Source organism: Nicotiana sylvestris, chromosome 10, assembly GCF_000393655.2.
Source record: "Nicotiana sylvestris chromosome 10, ASM39365v2, whole genome shotgun sequence".
Lineage (NCBI taxonomy): Eukaryota > Viridiplantae > Streptophyta > Magnoliopsida > Solanales > Solanaceae > Nicotiana > Nicotiana sylvestris.
In genome coordinates this window covers 46,429,612-46,451,414 of record NC_091066.1, presented here as the reverse complement: position 1 = coordinate 46,451,414, position 21,803 = coordinate 46,429,612, and the positions used below count along the sequence as shown (strand labels likewise).

Sequence of the window (21,803 nt, the reverse complement as noted above, 5' to 3'; positions counted from 1 at the left end):
TTAACTAGAGTTAGATCCCAGACATTTGTCTTACACCTATCCTATCAACCCTATCTTCTCCCAATTAATAACCTTCTTTGATTATTACTTGCTTTGTTTGTCAGTAGTCAATAGTTTAGAATCTTAGTTAATTTTAGTTTTAAATCAACATTCTAAATTGTTGAGCATCTTGGATAGAAATCTAGCTACAAACTATGATAATACTATTTAATTCCAATCCATGTGGATACAATGTTATATTATACTATATTCAACTAGCGAGCATATTTAAGTATGTGATTTGCGCTCGTCAAGTCCTGTATGCTCCGGTGGGTGTATCTAGCTACCTCTGATGCTTGGTGACCGTAGAGTACCAGGAAAAGATGAAGGAGGTGGACACATCAAGTCTCTTTAAGGAAGCATATCAGGCGCTGAACCGGGTAAGGCGTTAACCCTTTTATACCCCTATGTGAACCCCACTTAGGTTTTTGATGTCCTCTACTAATTTCATTATTTTACAGGCTTCAGTGCTTCATCATGAAAGTGTCCTCCGGTACCGCTTGGAGATTAGCCAACTCAAGTTCGAGTTCAAAAAGCAGGTCCGTAAGAAGGACATATACAGAGCTCTTAATGAGAAACAAGACGGGGCCCTTAATGACCTCCCGATTCTCCAGGCCGAGCTGGAAAAAGATCAAAAGGAGGCCTTAACAGTGAAGCAGGAACACGACAACCTGGTTGAGAAGGTAAAGATCTTTGAAGCTAAAAACGAGCACTTAGTCATGGTGGCTAACAGTACGACTTCACAGGTCCAACAGAAGATAGAGCTGATCAACCAGTTGTGGGCTGAGATAGACGAGGCCAAGGCCACGAACGAAGTGTGGAATGGTAGGATGAACCTACTGGCTTCCGAGAAAGAAATTATGAAGGCGGAGTTGGCATCGGTTGAGAACAAACTTTGGATAGCGAAAGACAAAGCTGATAAGTGGTCTCGACTGAATGATGATCTTCGGGAACAGCTGAACTCATTCGTCATTGACCGGGATGCTCTCGGGAGAGAATATGCGGCATTGAGGTCAAAATTAGATACAACCTCTGCTGATACCAAGGAAATGATGGCCCAGCACAAGGCCGATATGGAGGCAACTGAGACCCGCTTAAAGACGAAGACTGAATACATAAAGCGGCTATCCCGAAGAGAGACCCTCGAAGAGATCCATGCCCATAGTTTTGGCCTATCATCCAAGATTGAAGAAGCTAGGAGGCTCAAGGCCGAGGAAAATGAGCTCTACGAGCCTCAGAGTCACGAAGTCTTTGAGAGTTCTGAGGGCTCCGAGGGTTCCGACATTTCTGGCAATGAGTCGAGCCCCGGTGAAGACCAGGCATAGAGCCTTAGTATTTTCCTATTTTTTTTCTTATGCATTCTAAGGCAATTAGATCGGGCCTTTGTAAATATACTTTGGAACATATATAAATTTTTTCCCTTTCTAGGAATATTGTGTCTTTACTTTTCTAGCATCTTCTTGTAATTTATGTTTGCGTATTATTTTTGATGCCTTAGCATAGAATCAGATGTAGTTCTGGGGCATTCGTTTTTGGAGGTTCGAATGATGCTCGACTTCGATGCAACTTTGTTTCCTTGCGGCTTCAAACCCTCAGTGAGACCGGAGTTTTTCAATATGCTTAAGTGTTTTTAGACGATGTTCTTGCCGAGGGTGACCTTTTAGTAGGTTTCGAATTTTTGTAAAGGACTTACTTTCTGGTTATGAACTTCGGATGTCTCCGAGCCCTTTTAGGATGGTCGTAGCCTTTTATATTTTGGCATTGCCTAATAGGTTTGGTGCCTCCATGATTCGGTAGCCTGGGTCGTCCAAATTTTCATAAGGAGACAATCCCTGAGTAGGGTAACCCATGGGATTTTAGGATATGGGTTCGAAAAAGCAAAAACGCGTAGTAACAAAGTGTAAGGAAAGTGGAAATTTCTTTCAATTCTTAGTATGCAAGGTACACGATCAAAAACGCATAAAAACTTGTGTCGTGGCTTGAGTGGACTATGTGGGCACGGTTCATACGATCGTTTGGCCCTTACAATAAATCCTAACCACTAAGCCTGAGCTTTTAGCACATAAAGTTTTCTTTTTCCCTTGCTAAAGACCTTAATTCGAGGGTAATGGCCCCCGGTATTCAAGATCGAACTTGTGAGGGCTTAGATATTGTTGGCCTGAAGTAAACAGTCATTGACTTCGGTTTGAAACCAGTCTTCAAATCTAAGTTAGTACATTTTACAGTTGCCTCATTAAAAACCTTGCCGAAAAACCTACTTTGAGATAAAACCAGTTCAAGGAAAAAGTGTGCAACATGTGCTTTCAGACCTAATAGCCATATCCGTACTCTAGTTCGATTTATAACATGATTAAAAAGTAATTGATTTCATAACTTAGCAGTAATACCGCTTTAATTGTGTCATATTATAGTTGTTCGGTAGTTGTATGTCGTTTCTCGCTTCGAGTTTATACAAGCATTTGTCGGTTATTCTGACAAATTGATACAGTCCTTCCCAGTTCATCCCAACTTCCCTTCGTTCAGGTTACTAGTGTGTAATGTTACTTTCCTCAACACCAAGTTCCTTACTTGAAAGTGTCGGAGGCTGGCTCTTCGGTTGTAATACCTTTCTATTCATTGTTTCTAGGCGGCTAACCGGACCAGGGCGGCTTCCCTCCTTTCATCCAATAGTTCCAGGCTCATGATCATGGCCTTGCCGCTTGGCTCTTCAGAAGCATACTGGAACCTGAGGCTCGATTCTCCCACCTTGATTGGTATTAAGGTTTCTGCTCCGTAGACTAAGAAAAACAGGATGGTCCCGGTGCTAGATTTTGAAGTCATATGGTATGCCCACGGGACTTCGGGTAGGATTTTCCTCCATTTCCCTTTCGCACAGGTCAACATCTTTTTCAGGTTTTGAAGTATGGTCTTGTTTGTTGATTCTGTGTGCCCGTTCCTATTAGGGTGAAAAGGCATTGATATTTTCTTCTTGATCTTGTGATCTTCGAAGAATTTATTCACCTTGCTGATGATGAATTGCTTTCCATTATCGCAAACGATCTCGACTGGTATCCCAAATCGACATATTATGTGGTCCTGGATTAAATCAATGACTTTTTTCTTCCTCGGTCATGAATAGTATGAATTGAACTTTATCGGGTGCCCATGGTAGGGGACCGACGATGTCCATTCCCCACTTCATAAATGGCCATGGGGACAAAATCGACTGGAGCATTTCTCCTAGTTAATGGATCATCTGGGCATGTCTCTAGCGATCGTCGCATTTCCATACGAAGTCCTTCGCATCTTTCTCCATTTTGGTCCAGTAATAGCCGACCCTAATTAATTTCTAAACCAAAGATTCTGCCCCCAAATAGTTCCTACAAGTGCCTATGTGAACTTCTCTCATGGCGTCTTCGGTCTCTCCCGATCCCAAGCACTGGGCTAGCAGGCCGTTGAAGGTTCTTCTGAACAATGCATCTTTGACCAAGCTAAATCTGGCAGCCTTGGTGTGCAAGGCTCTTGACTCATTGGGATCAAAAAGCAATTTTTCGGTCTTCAAGTAGTCTATGTATTTGTTCCTCCAATCCCAAGTTAATCTTGTTGAGTTTACTTCCGCATGGCCTTTTTCTATCACCGACTTCATTAGCTGCACTACTATTCCCGAACCAAATACATCGGCATCAACCGACAATCCCAAGTTAGCCAATGCATCGGCCTCATTGTTCTAATCTTGGGGTACGTGCTGCAAGGTCCATTCCCTGAATTGATGCAGGGTTACCTGTAATTTGTCCGAGTACCTTCGCATTTGTTCTTCTTTTACTTCAAACTTCCCGTTAACTTGATTTACCACAAGGAGGGAGTCGCACTTAGCTTTGATTACCCGACCCCAAGGCTTTTAGCTAATTCTAGACCTATAATCATGGCCTCATACTCGGCCTCGTTGTTAGTTAATTTTACAGTTTTAATAGATTGCCTAATTACATTTCCTGTAATTACCATGAACCCGAGTAATTTTCCCGATCCAACCCCGAATGCGCACTTCTCCAGATTCAGCTTCAAATTGTATTTCTTTAGTATGTCGAAGGTCTCCTGCAAATGTTTCAAATGGTCATATGCTTGTAGGGATTTGACTAACATATCGTCAATATAAACTTCCATTAGCTAACCAGTCTGGGTATTTAACTTCCTAGATGGACACTATTTTAAGGAGTTTGGATACCTCATCCTTGATGAACGCATGTTTGACCTCGGACTGCGGCCTTCTCTTTTGCTTAACTGAATGGAACTTCGTGTCCAAACTCATCTTATGAGTAGGTATATCCGGTGGGATCCCTGTCCTGTCAAGTAGGGACCAAGCGAAACAATCTATATTAGATTTAAGAAAATCAATGAGTTTTTTTCTGAGCTCGGGGGTTAACCCCATGTCCAAGTATACCTTTCGATCCGGTAGGTGTTTGATTAATATGACTTGATCCAACTCTTCGATCAACGATTTGGTAGTGTTGGTGTCATTAGTAACTATGAACGATCTTGGAACTCTGTAATCATCCTCCTCATCTACTCCTCGTTCCTCTAGTTCATCCGAGATCGGCATCAGTGATTGCTATTTAGTTTCTTGCTTTTTGGTTAGCTTCATGTTCTTTGATGTTGAAATTGTAGGCACTGGGATTACTTGGTCGACTGCGAATATCTCCTTTGTGGTCGGCTGCTCCATAGACCTTCTTGACTCCTATCGGTGAAGGGAATTTCAATGTTGCAAGTTCGAAGGTACCACCATCATGTTGTAAACCCACAGCCTTCCGAATATAGCGTTATACCTCATGTCCTCTTCGATCACATAGAACTTTGTCTCTTGGATGATATTACCAGTGCATCGTTGTAAGGTTGTACGATGCCCTCAGCATCCTCGTCGCTGGACGAAATGGTTCCCTCCAGGACATAATCTCGGGTGCGTTTTCCCTTGTGATAGATACTTTAGTGCGCTTTATTATTGGCCTTTAGGAGACATCGACCCATCCGATGATCATGTTGATGATGTGTTGAGGCTCCTCTTGTTTGACCTGTTTGTTAGTGTCCCTATTCCTGAAGTGATTTTTGGCTCGATCACTCAGAAATTTTCAAAGGTGTCCGTTGTTGAATAACCGGGGAACTTTTTCTCTCAATTGTCGGCACTCCTCGGTCCCGTGACCATGAGTGTTGTGATACTTACACATCAAGTTAGGATCTCTTTGAGTAGTGTTGGACTGTAATAGTCAGGGCCACTTGGTCTCTTTGATACGCCTGATGGTTGACACGATGCTGGCAGCATCAACGATGAAGTTATACTACAATAGCCTCTGTGCTTCCCTACCCCCGAGCGTCTTGTCGAAACCATTTTTACTCATCATACCTCGACTGTTGGGTCCTTGATCGCTTCTCTTCTTGTCCCTTATTAGGTGATACCCGGACCCATTTCCCCTTCGGTCCCCACTCTATGGTTAGTACCGATCCTAGACCGGTCTTGGATCATGATCAACAACTCTCTTAGACCTGTCATCCGCCCTGATGGTGTACACAGACCAGAAGGAGCTCCAAGTTGGTCATCCTCGACCATGATCTTTGACTGGTACCTGTTGTGGACGTTGGCCTAGGTCACCGCCGAGTACTCTACCAAATTTTGATTTAGCTGTTGAGAGGCCAAGAAACTTTGGGTGTTAAGCCCCTAAGTGAATGCCTGAACGGCCCAATCATCTGCAACCAAAGACAAGTCCATCTATTCCATCTGGAACCTCGACACGAACTCCCTGAACATCTCATTGTCTCTTTGTTTAACCTTGAAAAGGTCTGACTTTCTAGTCTCGACCTTGATGGCACCGGCATGAGCCTTCATGAGAGCATCTGCAAGCATAGCAAATGAGTCAATAAAATTTGGGGTTATGTTGTGATACCATATCATCGCTCCTTTGGACAAAGTCTCCCCAAACTTCTTCAGTAATACCGACTCGATTTCATCATCTTCCAAGTCGTTCCCTTTGATTGCGCATGTATAGGAGGTCACATGATCATTCGGATGATCCGTGGTTCTGTTATACTTGGGGATATTATGCATACAAAACCTCTTTGGGATTGGCTTCGGTGTCGTGCTCGGAGGAAAAGGTTTCTGAATAAACTTCTTGGAATCTGATCATTTCAATATCGGGGGTGCTCCTGGAATTTGATCGACCCTGGAATAGTATGTTTCCACCTTCTTGTCATTACCCACAATTTTCTTCTCACCTGATTCCACTCGCTTCGTTAATGCTTCAAGCATTTTTACTATCTTGGAGTTGACCTCAGACTCAGCTTCACTCGGTCTCTCGGTGATTTGTTCATTTCTTTGAGTGCTTTTCCAGGATTGTTTAGGTTTGACCCTACTGGGGGCATGGCCTTGATTCTGTAGCTGCGTTATTGCCTCCTGTTGAGCCTGCAACATTTCGAAGATTAGTCGCAGGCTTACCCTATCACCTTTGTCTTCTGGCGCTTCTCGAGCTGTTGGTCGGGGTCCTCCGTGAACATTGTTTTCGGGATCAGTTGGCAAATTAACGTCGATGGCCACATGTGAGTTAGCATCAACCGAATCGTCCACTGGGACACCATTGGGATCAGTAAGAGGTAACTTGTATCTATGTAGCAAATTAATATTTCGCCATGATGGCGAGACTCAACATCAACGTTCAAGTGGGCAGACTGAGAGTTCGACATTTTTGGGCTAACCTAAAATTAAGACTTTAAAGAGCAAGCGTAAAATAGGGTATGTTCTGGCAATTTTTATCAAATTATCACTATTATCCTTAGCCTCACAGTGGGCACCAAACTGTTTAGCCTTAAATCGGATTACAATTAAATTTGTATGCGGTTTTAAGGATATGTGGATTGATTCAACAAAAATAATCAGGAATACTAGATAAATGAGTTAAAGACAAAATGAATGATCAAACCAGTCGTAATGTTACAGCCTAGCTCGAGCCTAGGTTGAATAGTAGTTTTGCCCTCGATTGGACCCTTGGTTCGAACCCAATTACGAATGAAGAATAAATAGTTAAGTACGAACTTTTGCAATGGCTAAATAGCATAAAATGAATTTGTAGTGCCCTGATTTGCGTGTTACAATGTGTCCATAAAAAGAAAAAACCTCCCATTTATATAGTAGGAGAGTTTCATGCCTAGAACAAGTCTAAAAAGAGCAAAAAATTTCCTTTCTCGTTAATTACTGATTCGTAATCGACATCGAGCAAGATCTGCACCATGATATCTGGTGAGGTATGAATATCACGGCCCTTTATCCGTCGTGTGTAATCGTTTATCGAGTTTTTCGAGGTTTTAGAACTCGTTCTGGGTCCGGGGAGCGTTGCTTCATCATACCCGGTGATGAACACATCGTTCTTCTTTCATGTGTCTCGAAGCGAAAGGTTTCCGGCCTCGATTTCAGTCTCGCGTGTCCATGCCCCTTTTCCGCTTTCTTCTCCGGGAAATCAGGGTATGCTATATCCCTGATTTTACTAGTATACAATCATGACATTTCTCAAGCATGTTCTTAAACGTATAATGGAAATAAGTAAAAATTGTCTCCAAATACATTAACGCGTCATTCTTATTTTGAACAAACTATTAAAGAAATTAAATTGTGCCATAAAAAATGGAAAAAATGAAGTGACTTACTTTTTCTCAATTTCTTATTTGTTACACTAATTATGGAAAACTAATGACCTTTTTGATGTTGTTAATTAGGTTACAAATGCGAACAATAATGATAGTTTTGACTACATGAAACATGCCAGACATAGATTTGAACAATATCGTTTTAGAAGGTTCAAACAGTTGGGGGGCTGCAGTTCATTCAATGGGGAAAACTTCTATATACTATACCTGATGCAAGAAAATATAAATTGATTTCACAAGTAGCTTGGTTTGAGATGAAAGGTAGAGATAAGAATTGCTTGAGAGCCTTCGCTAGTGTTGCATTAATTTATAACATCATATTAATGTACAACACGTTAATCATACCAAATTTAACAGCTTGTTTGGGTGTTTGTTACCCATTATATTGTATTTTATTGTTATCCTAAAATAATGTTTGTTTTGATTGTTTAGTTAAAATTAATTATATTGTATTGTTAAATCCATTGTTCTAGAACAATAAAAAGACCCTTTTTTTAAACAACCGATTTAAGGCGGTGGAATTCTTTCCTATTTTTCTTTTCAATTATATCATAACTTATTACTCCATAATTCTATTTTACCCTTTATATATTTTTTTTAACACCAAATCTCAACTTATAACCTTCTTCGTCTTTGTCATTTTTTTTTCGAGATTGGTTCTGCTGTTGCCAACTCCACGATCAAAGATAACAAGAATAGTTTCGGCCCTTTCTTTATTCCTTTCTTTGTTTCTTTGTTCCTTTCTGCCCCCTTTTTTTCTTCGTTCCTCTCTTTGAGTTTTATCAGCCACCAGCTTCTGTCCTTAATAATTTTCCCTTTATTTATTTTTATGTGTAATTCATAATAAATTTAATATTTAAAATAATTAAAGGTAGTGGCGGAGCCACATTCAACCAAGGGGTGTTAATCGATGCCCCTTCACCGGAAAACTACACCATACTACTAGATAAATTTGTTTGTTATATGTATATTTATTATATGTTGACTTCCCTTGACTTTTCGATGTATATCTAATTTATTATGTTTTGAAACCCCTAGATAAAAATTTTGGCTCTGCCAATTGAGGATATTTTAGTAAACTTATCAGTTGTAGTACAATATGATACAATCAAACTAAATATAAAATATATTATTTAACAACAACAAAGAATACAATCTATCAAACGTTATATTCATAAATCGATATGATACGCTACAATACGTTATAAAATAATGGGTAACAATGATCCATACATAGTGTAAGGTAAAACATAAGTGATGATAGGATATAATTTCGTATTTTAGTCACTTATTACACTCTAATTTACTGCACTTTAATTGAGTTTGAGCTTTAATCGTTAGTGTTTTGCACTAATTATGTGTTTTATGCCTTGAAGGAGTGATTCCGAGCTATGTAGATGTTATGGAATGAATTCAAATGATTTGGAGCTTTGAAGTTTGAGTAAAAGTCCAAGGAATTAAGTCGGGATCGTATTCGGGGATCAATGGATGATAGTTAGAACGAACGAAGAATCGAGCGGGTATATGGCGTACTGTCTAGTAAAATACACATAACGTTTTTGCTCAGAAGTCCGTTTGGACTCCATAATATATCGTTGGAAAGCTATTTGAAAGGGCTACAACTTTCATGTTTTACGTTTTTGCAAATTCCCACTACCGCGGCGTGTGGTACGGTGTGCCGCGCCTATGGAAATTTCCTGCAGCCTGTCAGAATCAGCAATCTAAACTTTCCCACTGCCGCACCGCATGGTGCGTTGCCCCATGCGGCGCGGTAGTGCAAATTTTACAGAGTGAGTGTTCTATTTCGCGCGAGAGAATATATTTTCGTCTGGGCCCGACCCTACTTGGTACAAATACATGTAAAAACGCTATTTTGAGGAGGTTGGGCAGATTTGAGACACAGATTCGACCTTAGGAGGCAGAGATACGATAGGAGTAAGACGGAGAATTCTTCTACGAGTTTTTCCTTCCTCTTCCGATTTTTCATTGTTGGTTATGACTTTTAGTACTGTAGTTTTACATACTATTATGAATAACTAATTTGTTATCTAGGGTTTTGATGGAACCTTTTGTAGGATACATTCTTGTTATGTTTTTATATAATTGAGTCGTAGTATAATCTCTATTTGTTCAACAACGTTCTTGTTGTAGTTAATTGTAGGATCCTCAATTAGTTGTGCCTAATTAGTATGTATTACTCGGGAGAGAGTGCATATTTTGGTAGTTGTTAAATAACATCACTCCTGACGTATGTGAGGAATCAATAACCAAGGGTTTAAAGGTGGGATTAGGGATAACGAAACCTTGGGTGCGATCTAAGTGAGCTGTAATTAAAGCCAGCTAGCGTAACTCAGGAGAGTTTGTCTAGTAAATTGTCGTAATTACTCGGAAGAGAATTACAATAGTCAGAGCGCTCATGATAGGTAGAGAATACTTACGCAAAATTATAGAAGACATAGCGGGAAGGATTCCGACAATTAGGGAAATCATAACTCTAGACCTCCTTAATCTTTTCTCCGACCCGTAGTATCCTTAGTTGTTAATCTACTAATTTAATTATTTAGTTAATTAGATATAGGAATCTTAATATTTTAACTTAGGAATTGTTCGAGCTTGTCTTCTTAGCAATATTGAACAGTTGAAGCTAAGCCTTAGTTCTCTGTGGGATTCGACTCCGAACTTGTAAACCGGATTATATTTGCAACGACCGCTTAATCCTTTTTATAAGGCATAGTTGGGCGTGATCAATAAGCTATTTAAATTGGTGCAGAAGTATACTTTATCAGTTTGGGATATTATGAAATAATAAGAATGAAACATGAATCAATCAGTTTAACTTTATTTCGTACTACAATCCAATTGATCAAAGCGAGCGAGCTTTTATTCCTTATATTTATTGATATAGATACATAATTTGCGCGCACACATATATAGAGAGAGACACACATTTGCCAAGCCAATGGTTACTCTGTTTTGTTGGTAGTTGATGGAAACAATTTCTTGTAGGCCTCTGTTAAAGCCACATTTGTGGTACTAAAACCACCATCAAGAACGAGATTCATACCACTCGCATATTTGGAATCATCACTTGCCAAATACAATACTGCCTTTGCAACGTCCTCTACACCTAGTAATGCTCCTTTCAGATTTCCTCCTGCTGCAAACCATTTGTCCGCCATTTGTTTGTCTATTCCAAATCCGTTTAATACAAGCGGGGTGCTAATGTAATAAGGAGAAACACAATTAACTCTTATTCCATACTCCCCTAATTCTACTCCAACGTTCTTAGAAAGCCCCAGAAGTGCGTTTTTCGAGGCCGAATAGGTGTGTGGGACAGCTGCACCGTAGACCTCTGTCGAAGCACTTGCCGTGAAAAGAATGACACCTTTCTTGGCCGGAATCATCACTCTAGCAGCATGTTTCGCGCAAAAGAACTTGCCAACAATGTTTACGTCGAAAACAGTCTTAATTATGTCATAATCGACTTCTAAGATGCTGGATATTGGCTTGCCCAATACACCAGCGTTACTGTACATTATGTCAAGCTTACCAAATTTGGCAACTGTTGCATCCACCGCATTTTGGACGTCCGATTCAATCGCGACATCACAATGGATAAAGGTTGCATTTTCTGTGCCAATCTCTTGTACAACGCTAGTTGCGAGGCTGTCTTGAATGTCTGCAATTATAACCTTTGCACCATGTTGAACAAATAGCCTAGCTGTAGCTGCTCCTATGCCGCTAGCACCACCGGTTATAAATGCTACCTTACCTTGTAACCTGTAAAAAGAAGTTAAAATAAGGATTAGTACGATCATTATCTAAGTGCGCAGGAAAAGTATTATGAAGATATAAGGAAAATAGAAAAAGGAAATAACTTTTTGGCTATTGGGGATTGAAGAGGTGAGTTAGCCATTTTCTCAAACCAGAGAGCTCTCTGTTGTTCACATTCGAGAGAGGCTCTATTTATAATAAAAGTTTGGCCAAAGTGGGAAATCAAATATGAGTTTGACGGTATTTAAGAATATAAAGAAAACTTGTAAATCTTGCGTCTTAAACTAAAGGTGTGTATAATATATTAAAATATTCCATTATTTTATAATCTTAATTTATCATGTCATATCTACAAGGAGTGTCATTAAGAGTAAAAAATAAAAATATTTAAATTAAAATTTTAATATATATATATATATAAATTAATATTTTATAAATAGAATATAAAGATGAGTTTAACAAAAAAAATTAAAACGAGACAATATTTTGCAGATGTGGGTCCCAATATTTTTCACCATATTTCCCTAGCCTCCCCAATATTGCCCGCCCACAAGAAACAACGCCTCAGAGTTAAAGTTAATTAATTGATTATAAGTTCTGGCAAATAACATTAAGCCTAAGATTTAGCGCTCTAAAGCTATTGGTTACTCATGAGAAGGGATCTAAATTATACACACAGGCATTCTTTAAATAGATTATTAGTATGGCTTGATTTGTTATAATAGGTGATGTTTAGCTTAAAGCATATATATTTCAACGTATATCGCCTTATATTTTACTTTTGTTTCGTGAATTTGGGGTGTTAACTGCTATGATTTATGTTAATTTGAAGTGTTTTTATGTGTAGGAATGATTCGGGAGCAATTAGGGGCGAAACGCGCAAGATTTGAGCCAGAACGAATAAAACCGGACGAATTGAGCATTTGGGCGCCACAGGCAGCGCCTGGCGCCACCTGTGGCGCTGGAGACAGTACTGACAATTTGGGCAGCGCCCTGGTGGGCGTCTGGCGCTGGCCTGGACGCTGTGTTGCGGGGCTTTTTCTATTTCGCCCAGGACAAGGTTATTTCGGCCCAAGACCTCTCCAACTCGTATAAAAGGAGTTCTAAACCTATTTTAGAAGAGATAGAACATACTTTGAAGGAGAATTCACGTGGAGGAACACACACCATGCTTGGAGAAGACTTTTAACTAGTTTTTCTTCTCTTCTCTTCTTTTAATCTCATAGTTTATTAGTTCTAAAGTTTTGGGTGCTACATGAACGTTGTAGTTTGAAGCTTGAATTGTTCTTATTATTTTATTATATTAGGTTATTTGTTCAATCTTGCTTTTAATTATTTGATTGCTTGATCACCAATTGAATACTATCCACGAATCTAGGATTGAACTCGGGAGAGGGAATTCTAGATTGCATATAAGATTGAGTAGAGCAAGATCTTAACTCTGAGGGTAGCGGATTTGCGGTTAGGATAGGACTATACCTAATCGCCTTGCTTGATTATTATACGGAAATTATAAATGCGTTCTTGTTAATCTTGATTCCATAGGAATATAGGTGTTTGGTTAGCTTGAATAGGCGAGTTGTACTTCGGGAGAATGGCTACGAGCAATATTAACCTTGTCAACCAAAAAACCAGATAAATTAATTAGACGATTTAAGTGAAAAACTCAACGGGATTGTTAGCTAACCCATAGCTCTAGAATATTCACTCACATTGAATTCGCCTCTATAATTCGCCAACTTGATTTCTTTAATCTCTTAATTTGTTACTCTAGATTAATTTTAGTTAAATATTCATATTTTAGGATTTGTTTGAATAGATTAATTGTTTGATTTAATTTATTTGATAGTTTATCACAAGTCCCTGTGGGTACGATATCTGGACTTACAATCCTATATTACTTGTCGACCACGTATACTTGCATGTGCGTTTGGGAGCAACAAGTTTTTGGCGCCGTTGTCGGGGACTTAGAAATTAACTAGTCTACTAGATTAGATTTTTACTTTTTGTCTACTCAAGTTTTTTTTATTATCATTTTTGTCTTAGTTTAATATTTACTATCTTTGTTGATATGGCATCTTGGAATGATAATTGGTCGAATATTGGTTATTCTTATTATGGTGATCCTTGTCCATATTGTGGAGGACCACACTTAGGGCAAAATTGTGCATCTCAATCTGATGTGTGGAATTTTTGTAATGTGTGTGGTTGTCAAGGTGGCCATTGGGATGGTTGTCCTAATTCTTATTATCCTTCTCATAGTTCTTATATTAATGTTTCTAATAATGTTTATGAGTTTGATAGGAACAATGAAGTGGAGGATATGGAAAGCATGGCTCATATTATGGACATGATGAGGCAAATAGTCGAGCAACAAAGTCTTGATGCCTTAACGATCAAAAGACTCCAGGCTAGAATGGATGAATTAATGGCCAATTTCCAAGAAGAACCTCAATTCGATAAAGAGAGAGAGTTCCCATAAGAAGATTATTTTGAAGAAGCAGATATAGTGAGCCAATCTTGGCTTGAGGAACAAGCTCAACTGATAAAACCTCATGAGCTTCTCCGTGATGGTCTTTCAAATATGACAAAATAGCTGAGACGAAAGAACTGAGCTCAGGCAAGAAATAGACCAATTTGGCTTAGACATGCATGACCTACATGATCAATTGAATAAAAAGGTTGAGGCGTCTGATGTCCTACAACCAATCCTTGTTGATACTGGCCAGCTTGAGGAGCGGAAAGAGGAACTTTAACTATTCGCCCAAAATATTATTAATGATGCCAAGGTTGACGAAGTGCTCAAAATTGAGCATGTCAAAAATAATGCAATTTTGGAGTTGGAGCGTATTGGACCTCATTCTAAACATTTTTCAACATTGTGTTTGGTTGGTGACATGGGAATTGATCCAGTCGAGCATATGATGAAGTCAATGGATAAGGAACAAAGTGCTTATATTCTGAAATTTGTGATGCCAAGGAGACAAAACGACATCCCCCACTTAAAGGTCAAGAAGTGCAAGATGCGATACCTATTGCTTGGTTCATTTATTTTTATACAACCGCCTCATGAACATGACAGAAAAATTGATGCAAAATTGGGGGCGCAATTTATATCCTCAAAGTGGAAGGAAGAGTGGTGAAAGTGATGGTGTCGTGTCGCGACGTTAAATCAAGCTCTTGTTGGGAGGCAACCCAGTCTGTATTTTAATTTTTTTAATTTTTTATTTTTTTATATAGTGTCAAGTTTCGTATTATTTTTGTTTTGCAGAGAAAGGGAAGTCTGAGTACCCGAAGTTGAAGCTGATGAGCATGTTTGAGCTTAAGTGTGGGGTCGTCTCGACCCTTAAGATTGAGGATCATGTCTGAGCTTGGCCCGAGAGGGTCTCAGGGAGTATTTCTCACCTTTGCTTTATTATTTTTCTCTATGATCATGCATCGAGGACTATGCATAAAATAAGTGTGGGGTGGGGAAACTACTTTCTGAAGTATAATTGTATAAAACTATTTTTTTATTTAGTTTTTCTTTTAGAACTCGTAGTAGACATAGTCTAGGTATAAAAAATGAAAATTGAAAAAAAAATAGAAAAAATTCGGACTTTCCCGACGATGGATCTTTTGGACAATTTTCTTGAGGGATAAAGTCCGATTAAAAATACCAAAAAGATTTTTTTTTAGGATAGCTAGGTAGTATCCCTTGGTTTTTCTTTGGGCGCCGGTTCTTTTCCAAAGGTGTAGCTCGAACAAGGTACTTTATTTTTATTTTTTTTAGCAGTAGTTCAGGAAGAAACTGAGTCGCTCTAAGAGACTCATTGACATGGTTGATGCTGGCACATTAGGTTATGACATACATGCTATTTTCCCGTATATTTGGTTTGAATTGTGAAGCCTAAGTAAAGTAAATAACCTATTTTGTGATGCCTTTTCTCAGTTGTTTGACTTGTATGCCACATAGTGCAATATTGCTTAAATTTCTCAATTATGTGTGCTTGCTTGACTTGAGAGTTGAACAAAACCGTCTTGATTGAGTCATGTGTAACGTGTGTGTATTTGTGATTTTTTGTGCTATCGTGTGTAGTCTAGAACTTGCCCCGTGTGTTAATTGAAGCGAAATTATAAGTTGTGCTAATCTAAGAGATGACGTATGTATTTTCTTGTTTGATCAGGGATGTGCTTGTCACATAAAAATAAAATTTTCCGTTGCTAGCCCCTTTGAGCCTATAGACCTTTCTTTTGGCACCCACATTACAAGTCATACCCCTATTTTGTTCTTAATTTGATATTGATTGAACATTTACCTCCTAAGGCACTTAGTTGCTAAAAGAAGTAAGGTGAGATATTGGGGAGTAGTTTTCGAGTGAAACCATGAAAGGGCCCGTTGGTGCACTAAGGTTGAAATTAAAGTCACTAGCCGATGAACTTTAATGTATGAAGTGTGTGAAGAAAAGAAAAAAAAAGAGAAAGGAAAAGAAAAATTGCAAGAAAAGAGAAAAAAATATGATAGTTCAAATAATGGAGAAAATACACACCTCCAATTCTTATTGATTTGTGCTAGTGGAAATATAGAAGTGCTTAATTGAAAAAAGGGCTATGTTGTATATGTCAAGTGAATTGGTTGAGAAGAATATGTGCTTGAATCATGAATGTAGTGCATTAAAATGCTTAGGAGGGTTAGCCACTATTTATAAATGTATCATACTCGCCCCTTAGCCTATTTACAACCTTAAAGTCCTAATTGATCCTAGATTTGGCTAGCTTAAATTAGTAGAGATATACACTACGGGCAAGCTTATGGTACGACCACGGGATGCATATGAATTCTTTGTGAGAGTGAGCGAATTTTGTTCAATTGTGTGATGTCCTTAATCTATATTCAAAAGTATATTTGAATGTGTGGACTACTATATTCACTCTTTTTTTTGTTGGTAAGGGCATATGATCTCATGAATAATTGTTAATGTTGTAAACTTTTGTGTTGGGTAAGTGCATGAATTGAGGGTGCTTAGTGGTTGCAAGTCAGCTTTTGAGGTTGGGTGGTGAGAAATAGGTTGTTGAAATTGATTGAATTGAAGGGTTATATTTGGGCATGCTTAAACGGGAAGAATGTGAAATATTGTGTGTTCATACTTGTGTGCTGGTACTGATCGTAGTCAAGGGTATAGTTTGTGGTTAAAAGTTAAAGTACTCCTCTATAACTGATACTTGTACGTAGTTGGGGGTTTATTAGATAGTCCCATTACTCGAGGACGAGCAAGAGTCTAAGTGTGGGGTGTTGATGTTTAGCTTAAAACATATATATTTCTATGTATATCGCCTCATATTTTACTTTTGTTTCATGAATTTGGGATGTTAAATGCAATGATTTATGTTAATTTGAAGTGTTTTTATGTGTAGGAATGATTCGGGAGCAATTGGGGGCGAAACGCGTAAGATTTGAGCCAAAACGAATAAAAAATCGGACGAATTGAGCATTTGGGTGCCACAGGCAGCGCCTGGCGCCACATGTGGCGCTGGAGACAGTACTGACAATTTGGGCAGCGCCCTGGTGGGTGCCTGGCGCTGGCCTGGATGCTGTGTTGCGGGACTTTTTCTATTTTGCCCGGGACAAGGTTATTTCGGCCCAAGACCTCTCTAACTCGTATAAAAGGAGTTCTAAACATATTTTAGAAGAGATAGAACATACTTTGAAGGAGAATTCACGTGGAGGAACACACACCACACTTGGAGAAGGCATCTAACTAGTTTTTCTTCTCTTCTCTTCTTTTACTCTCATAGTTTATTAGTTCTAGAGTTTTGGGTGCTACATGAACGTTGTAGTTTGAAGCTTGAACTGTTCTTATTATTTTATCATATTGGGTTATTTATTCAACCTTGCGTTTAGTTATTTGATTGCTTGATCACCAATTGAATACTATCTACGAATCTAGGATTGAACTCAGGAGAGGGAATTCTAGATTACATATAAGATTGAATAGAGCAAGATCTTAACTCTGAGGGGAGCGGATTTGCGGTTAGGATAGGAATATACCTAATCGCCTTGCTTGGTTATTATACGGGAATTATAAATGCGTTCTTGTTAATCCTGATTCCATAGGAATATAGGCGTTAGGTTAGCTTGAATAGGCGAGTTGTACTTCGGGAGAAGGCTACGAGCAATATTAACTCTGCCAACCAATAAACCAGATAAATTAATTAGACGATTTAAGTGGAAAACTCAACGGGATTGTTAGCTAACCCATAGCTCTAGAATATTCACTCACATTGAATTCGCCTCTATAATTCGCCAACTTGATTTCTTTAGTCTCTTGATTTGTTACTCTAGATTAATTTTAGTTAAACATTCATATTTTAGGATTCGTTTGAATAGATTAATTGTTTGATTTAATTTAATTGATAGTTAATCATAAATCCTTACGGGTACGATATTTGAACTTATAATCCTATATTATTTGTCGACCACGTATATCTGCGTGTGTGTTTGGGAGCAATAATAGGTGACTTACTATTATCCATTAAGTATAAATATAGTAGCGTCGATACATATAACTCAACTCTTTGAGAAGTTAATTATGGGGTCTCAGACTTGATAAGAAGCCACGTGAACATGACTAAGCATTTAGAAGACCATGGACGCAATGTTCGAAAATTTCAAACCTAATTAATTAGTTAAACTCGAAACGTGTCTAATTACATACAAAAATAATTACGTAATTGTAGGTGCGGGACCATACTTCTCGCTAGCTCATTCACTATCTTGACTTGTTATTTGTGAATTGTGATGGAAAGAAATGAAAAAACCAATCACGCTTGGAGGTGAAGAACTACTTGTTTATGCTCTTCACTCAATTTTTTATTTTTTTTGACATTGTAGGTACCGGGTGCTAATCATTTGAGCAACCCTTTTTATCATTTACTTAAATTAGGTATACTAGTTTAACATGGTAATTGTAAATCATAAAATTCAATGTTTTACCTGATGCATAAATAGCTCATAAACTTGACTTCAATTATCATTTTAATACTTCAACTAATCCTTGACCTATTAAAAACCTAATGCATGTTTAAAATGTGCCTATTAATTCGGCAGAATAGTGCAATAGATACTTCTACTTGCACTGATTTGACATCCCGATCATCCTACTTCACGAGGTTTCATTTGAACACCTTGTTTACCCCTAAATAAGGCAACAATTAAATTTGTACGCAGTTTAAAGAATAAGTCGTGCAAAAGAAGAAAAGGGATAGCCTCACATACCTTGTATATACTGCCCCAATCTCAAGCTATGCAATTGTCAAAACTCCTTAGTCTACAATAAGAGAAACGATACTATCGTTATCATTTAAGCGTCATAACTATTATGTATCGACCACAACCTATTTTACGATGAAACGGACAGCACCTCCCCTATATATATGACCTCACACCATTCAAAACAGTCACCAAACAGCCCAAACAACATCAATAATAAACATATTGAGCCTCCCAAAATAGTCCACACATAGCCTAATCACTCCATACATACGACGACCACCGTAGTCGTGTCAAACAACCTGGAAATGTTACGAATAACTATCAGCCCATAACCCTACATATATATGGTGTTTCTCCACACCCTTCCTCCTCCAAAACTCCACAAGATAGTAGTAAAATACGCAGCCCAACAACAACGCAAAACAGTATGCTGATAGGAAGGTTCGGGATGTGTCCTACATGGTTGGTGAGAAGGTTCTGTTGAAGGTTTCGCCTATGAAGGGTGTTATGAGATTTGGGAAGAAGAGTAAATTGAGTCCTCGGTTCATTGGGCCTTTTGATGTGCTTCGGAGGAATGGGGAGGTGGCTTGTGAGCTTGCTTTGCCACTCAGCTTGTCGAGTGTGCATCCGATATTTCATGTTTCTATGCTCCGGAAGTATGTTGGGTATCCGTCTCATGTTCTGGATTTCAGCACGGTTCAGTTAGATGATGATTTGACTTATGATGTGGAGCCATTAGCTATTTTGGGACGTCAGGTTTGAAAGTTGAGATCAAAGGATATAGCTTCAGTGAAAGTGCAGTAGAGAGGTCGACCCATGGAGAAGGCTACCTGGGAGACCGAGCGGGAGATGAGGAGCAGATATCCTCACCTGTTTGAGGCTTCAGGTATGTTTCTCGACTCGTTTGAGGATGAACGTTTGTTTAAGACGTGGAAGATGTGATGACCCGGCCAGTCGTCTCATGAATTACCGCTTCGTTTCTCCCATTTCTACTTCTTATTGCTTTGTTTATCGGTTCTATGTGTGATCGGTTTGGTTTGCTCGGGTTCGGAAAGGTTTTGGTGAGGTTTGAGACACTTAGTCTCTTTTGAGGAAGCTTAAGTTGGAAAAGTCAACAAGATATTAACTTATGTGTTATAGAGATCGGATATGAGTTCTGAGGGTTCATATAGCTTCGGGAGGCGATTTGGGACTTAGGAGCGTGATCGGAATGTGTTTTGGAGGTCTGGAGTAGATTTAGGCTTGAACTGGCAAAATTGGAATTTTGGCATTTTCCAATTGATAGGTGAGATTTTGATATAGGGGTCGGAATGGAATTTTGAGAGTTGCAGTAGTTCCGTTGGGTCATTTGGGATGTGTGTGCAAAATTTCAAGTCATTCGGACGTGGTTGGGTATACTTTTTGATCAAATGCGTAATTAGAAAGATTTTGGAAGCTTAGGCTTGAGTCCGATGTGTTTTGGGTGATTCGATGTTGTTTGAGGTGTTTTGACGATTGGTACAAGTTTGAATGGTGGTATGTGACTTATTTGTGCTTTTGGTTGAGGTCCTGGGGGCCTCAGGGTGATTTTGGATGGTTGGCGGAAAGTTTGGGAGTTGGTTTTGGCAGCTGAAGATGTGCCATTTGCTATCAATACAACACCTGCGGCTAGGGGACCGCAGGTGCGGTATCGTAGAAGCATGTTTGGAGCCGCATATGTGGCTAAAGGCTGTGTAGAGTGGAACCAAATATGTGGTATGTGGACCGCACCTACGTGACCGCAGATGCGGAGATGAGGTCGCAGGTGCGGGAGGTCGCTTAAATGAAAAACGCAGAAGTGGTTCGTGGACCGCAAAAGCGGAACCGCAGAAGCGGTTAAAGGGTCGCAGGTGCGGAATCCCTGGACTAGAAGGTATAACATGTTTCCTTCGCAAATTTTTGGCTAAGTTCTCCATTTTTGAAGACGGGAAGCGAGCTAGGGCAGTGAATTCAAGGGTAAATCGAAGAGAATCAGTTGGGTAAGTTCCCTAAGCTTCATTACTTGAGTTTATGATCATTTTTTCATTAGTTAATCATGGTATTAGTAGAGATTAAGGGTTAAATTGGGGAAATTAGGGCTTGGTATTGGAGATCTAGACTTGAGGATTTGAGGGGCCATTTGTGGTCATATTTTTATACTTTTGATATGTATGAACTCGTGGGTAGGTAAGGAGTCTATTGATGTAAATTTTATTGAATTCCGAGACGTGGAGCCGGGGGTCGGGTTTTGGTAATTTCGGAATTTGTGTTGTGAATTGATTATTTTCGCATGGTCTTCGTTCCCTTAGAGTATTTTGACATTGTGACTATGATTTTGGATAGATTTGACGCGAGTTGAGGCCGATTCGAGGGGCAAAGGCGTCACAAGCTAGAGTTTGGAACGGATTGAGGTGATTAATGATTTTAAATGTTGTCCTAAGGGTATGAAACCCCAGATTGCACGTCGTGGTGCTATATTAAGGTGACGTACATAGTAGATTACGAGCATGGGGTCGGGAACCATTGGGGATTGTGACTTACTCCATCCCGAATGACTGTTTTATCGCGTATTTGATTGAAAACTATTTGTTATCATCATGTTTTGGGGTGAATGCCATATTTGGGCCTTGTGCCAAATATTTAGACCCTTAGGGGATTTTTACTGATATTTCCTCACTGCTTTGACTTTATACTTGTACTCAGTCATGCTATATTCTACTATTTTCATAACTCATCCATGTTTACTCTGCTTTAACTGTCACGACCCGAATTTCCCACCCTCGGGAGTCGTGATGGCGCCTACTAGTGAAAGCTAGGCAAGCCGAGTATTGTAGATTCACTAACTCTTTTATTTGGTCCTTTTTAATAGTTTAAATCAACATGCGATCAATAGTGAAATAATAACAATAATTAAATACATGCGGAAGACATAATCTGATAACTTAGCCAAAATCAAGTACGACAATATCAAGTACATCTCTACCCGGAACCGGTGCCACAATATCACAGACCGTCTACGAATACTACAAACAAATGTCTGGAAAGAAAGATACAGTCTGTCTCTAAAGTAAATGAAAGCAGG

The 21,803-nt window shown here is 39.1% G+C and overlaps 2 protein-coding genes across 2 annotated transcripts; one reads left to right on the top strand and one right to left on the bottom strand.

The window, feature by feature from the left end:
* The first annotated feature begins 362 nt into the window (after positions 1 to 362).
* Positions 363 to 1,364, top strand: LOC138879282 (MAR-binding filament-like protein 1-1). Its single transcript, XM_070158888.1, has 2 exons — positions 363 to 419; positions 501 to 1,364. The coding sequence occupies exons 1-2, from the start codon at positions 363 to 365 to the stop codon at positions 1,362 to 1,364; spliced, it is 921 nt and encodes a 306-aa protein (XP_070014989.1).
* Positions 1,365 to 10,557: 9,193 nt separating this feature from the next.
* On the bottom strand, positions 10,558 to 11,686 carry LOC104226414 (short chain aldehyde dehydrogenase 1-like). Its single transcript, XM_009778409.1, has 2 exons — positions 11,577 to 11,686; positions 10,558 to 11,478 (listed from the first exon to the last, which is right to left on the bottom strand). Exons 1-2 carry the CDS (start codon positions 11,612 to 11,614, stop codon positions 10,662 to 10,664), a joined length of 855 nt encoding a protein of 284 aa, XP_009776711.1. The 5' UTR covers positions 11,615 to 11,686; the 3' UTR covers positions 10,558 to 10,661.
* Positions 11,687 to 21,803: the final 10,117 nt, after the last annotated feature.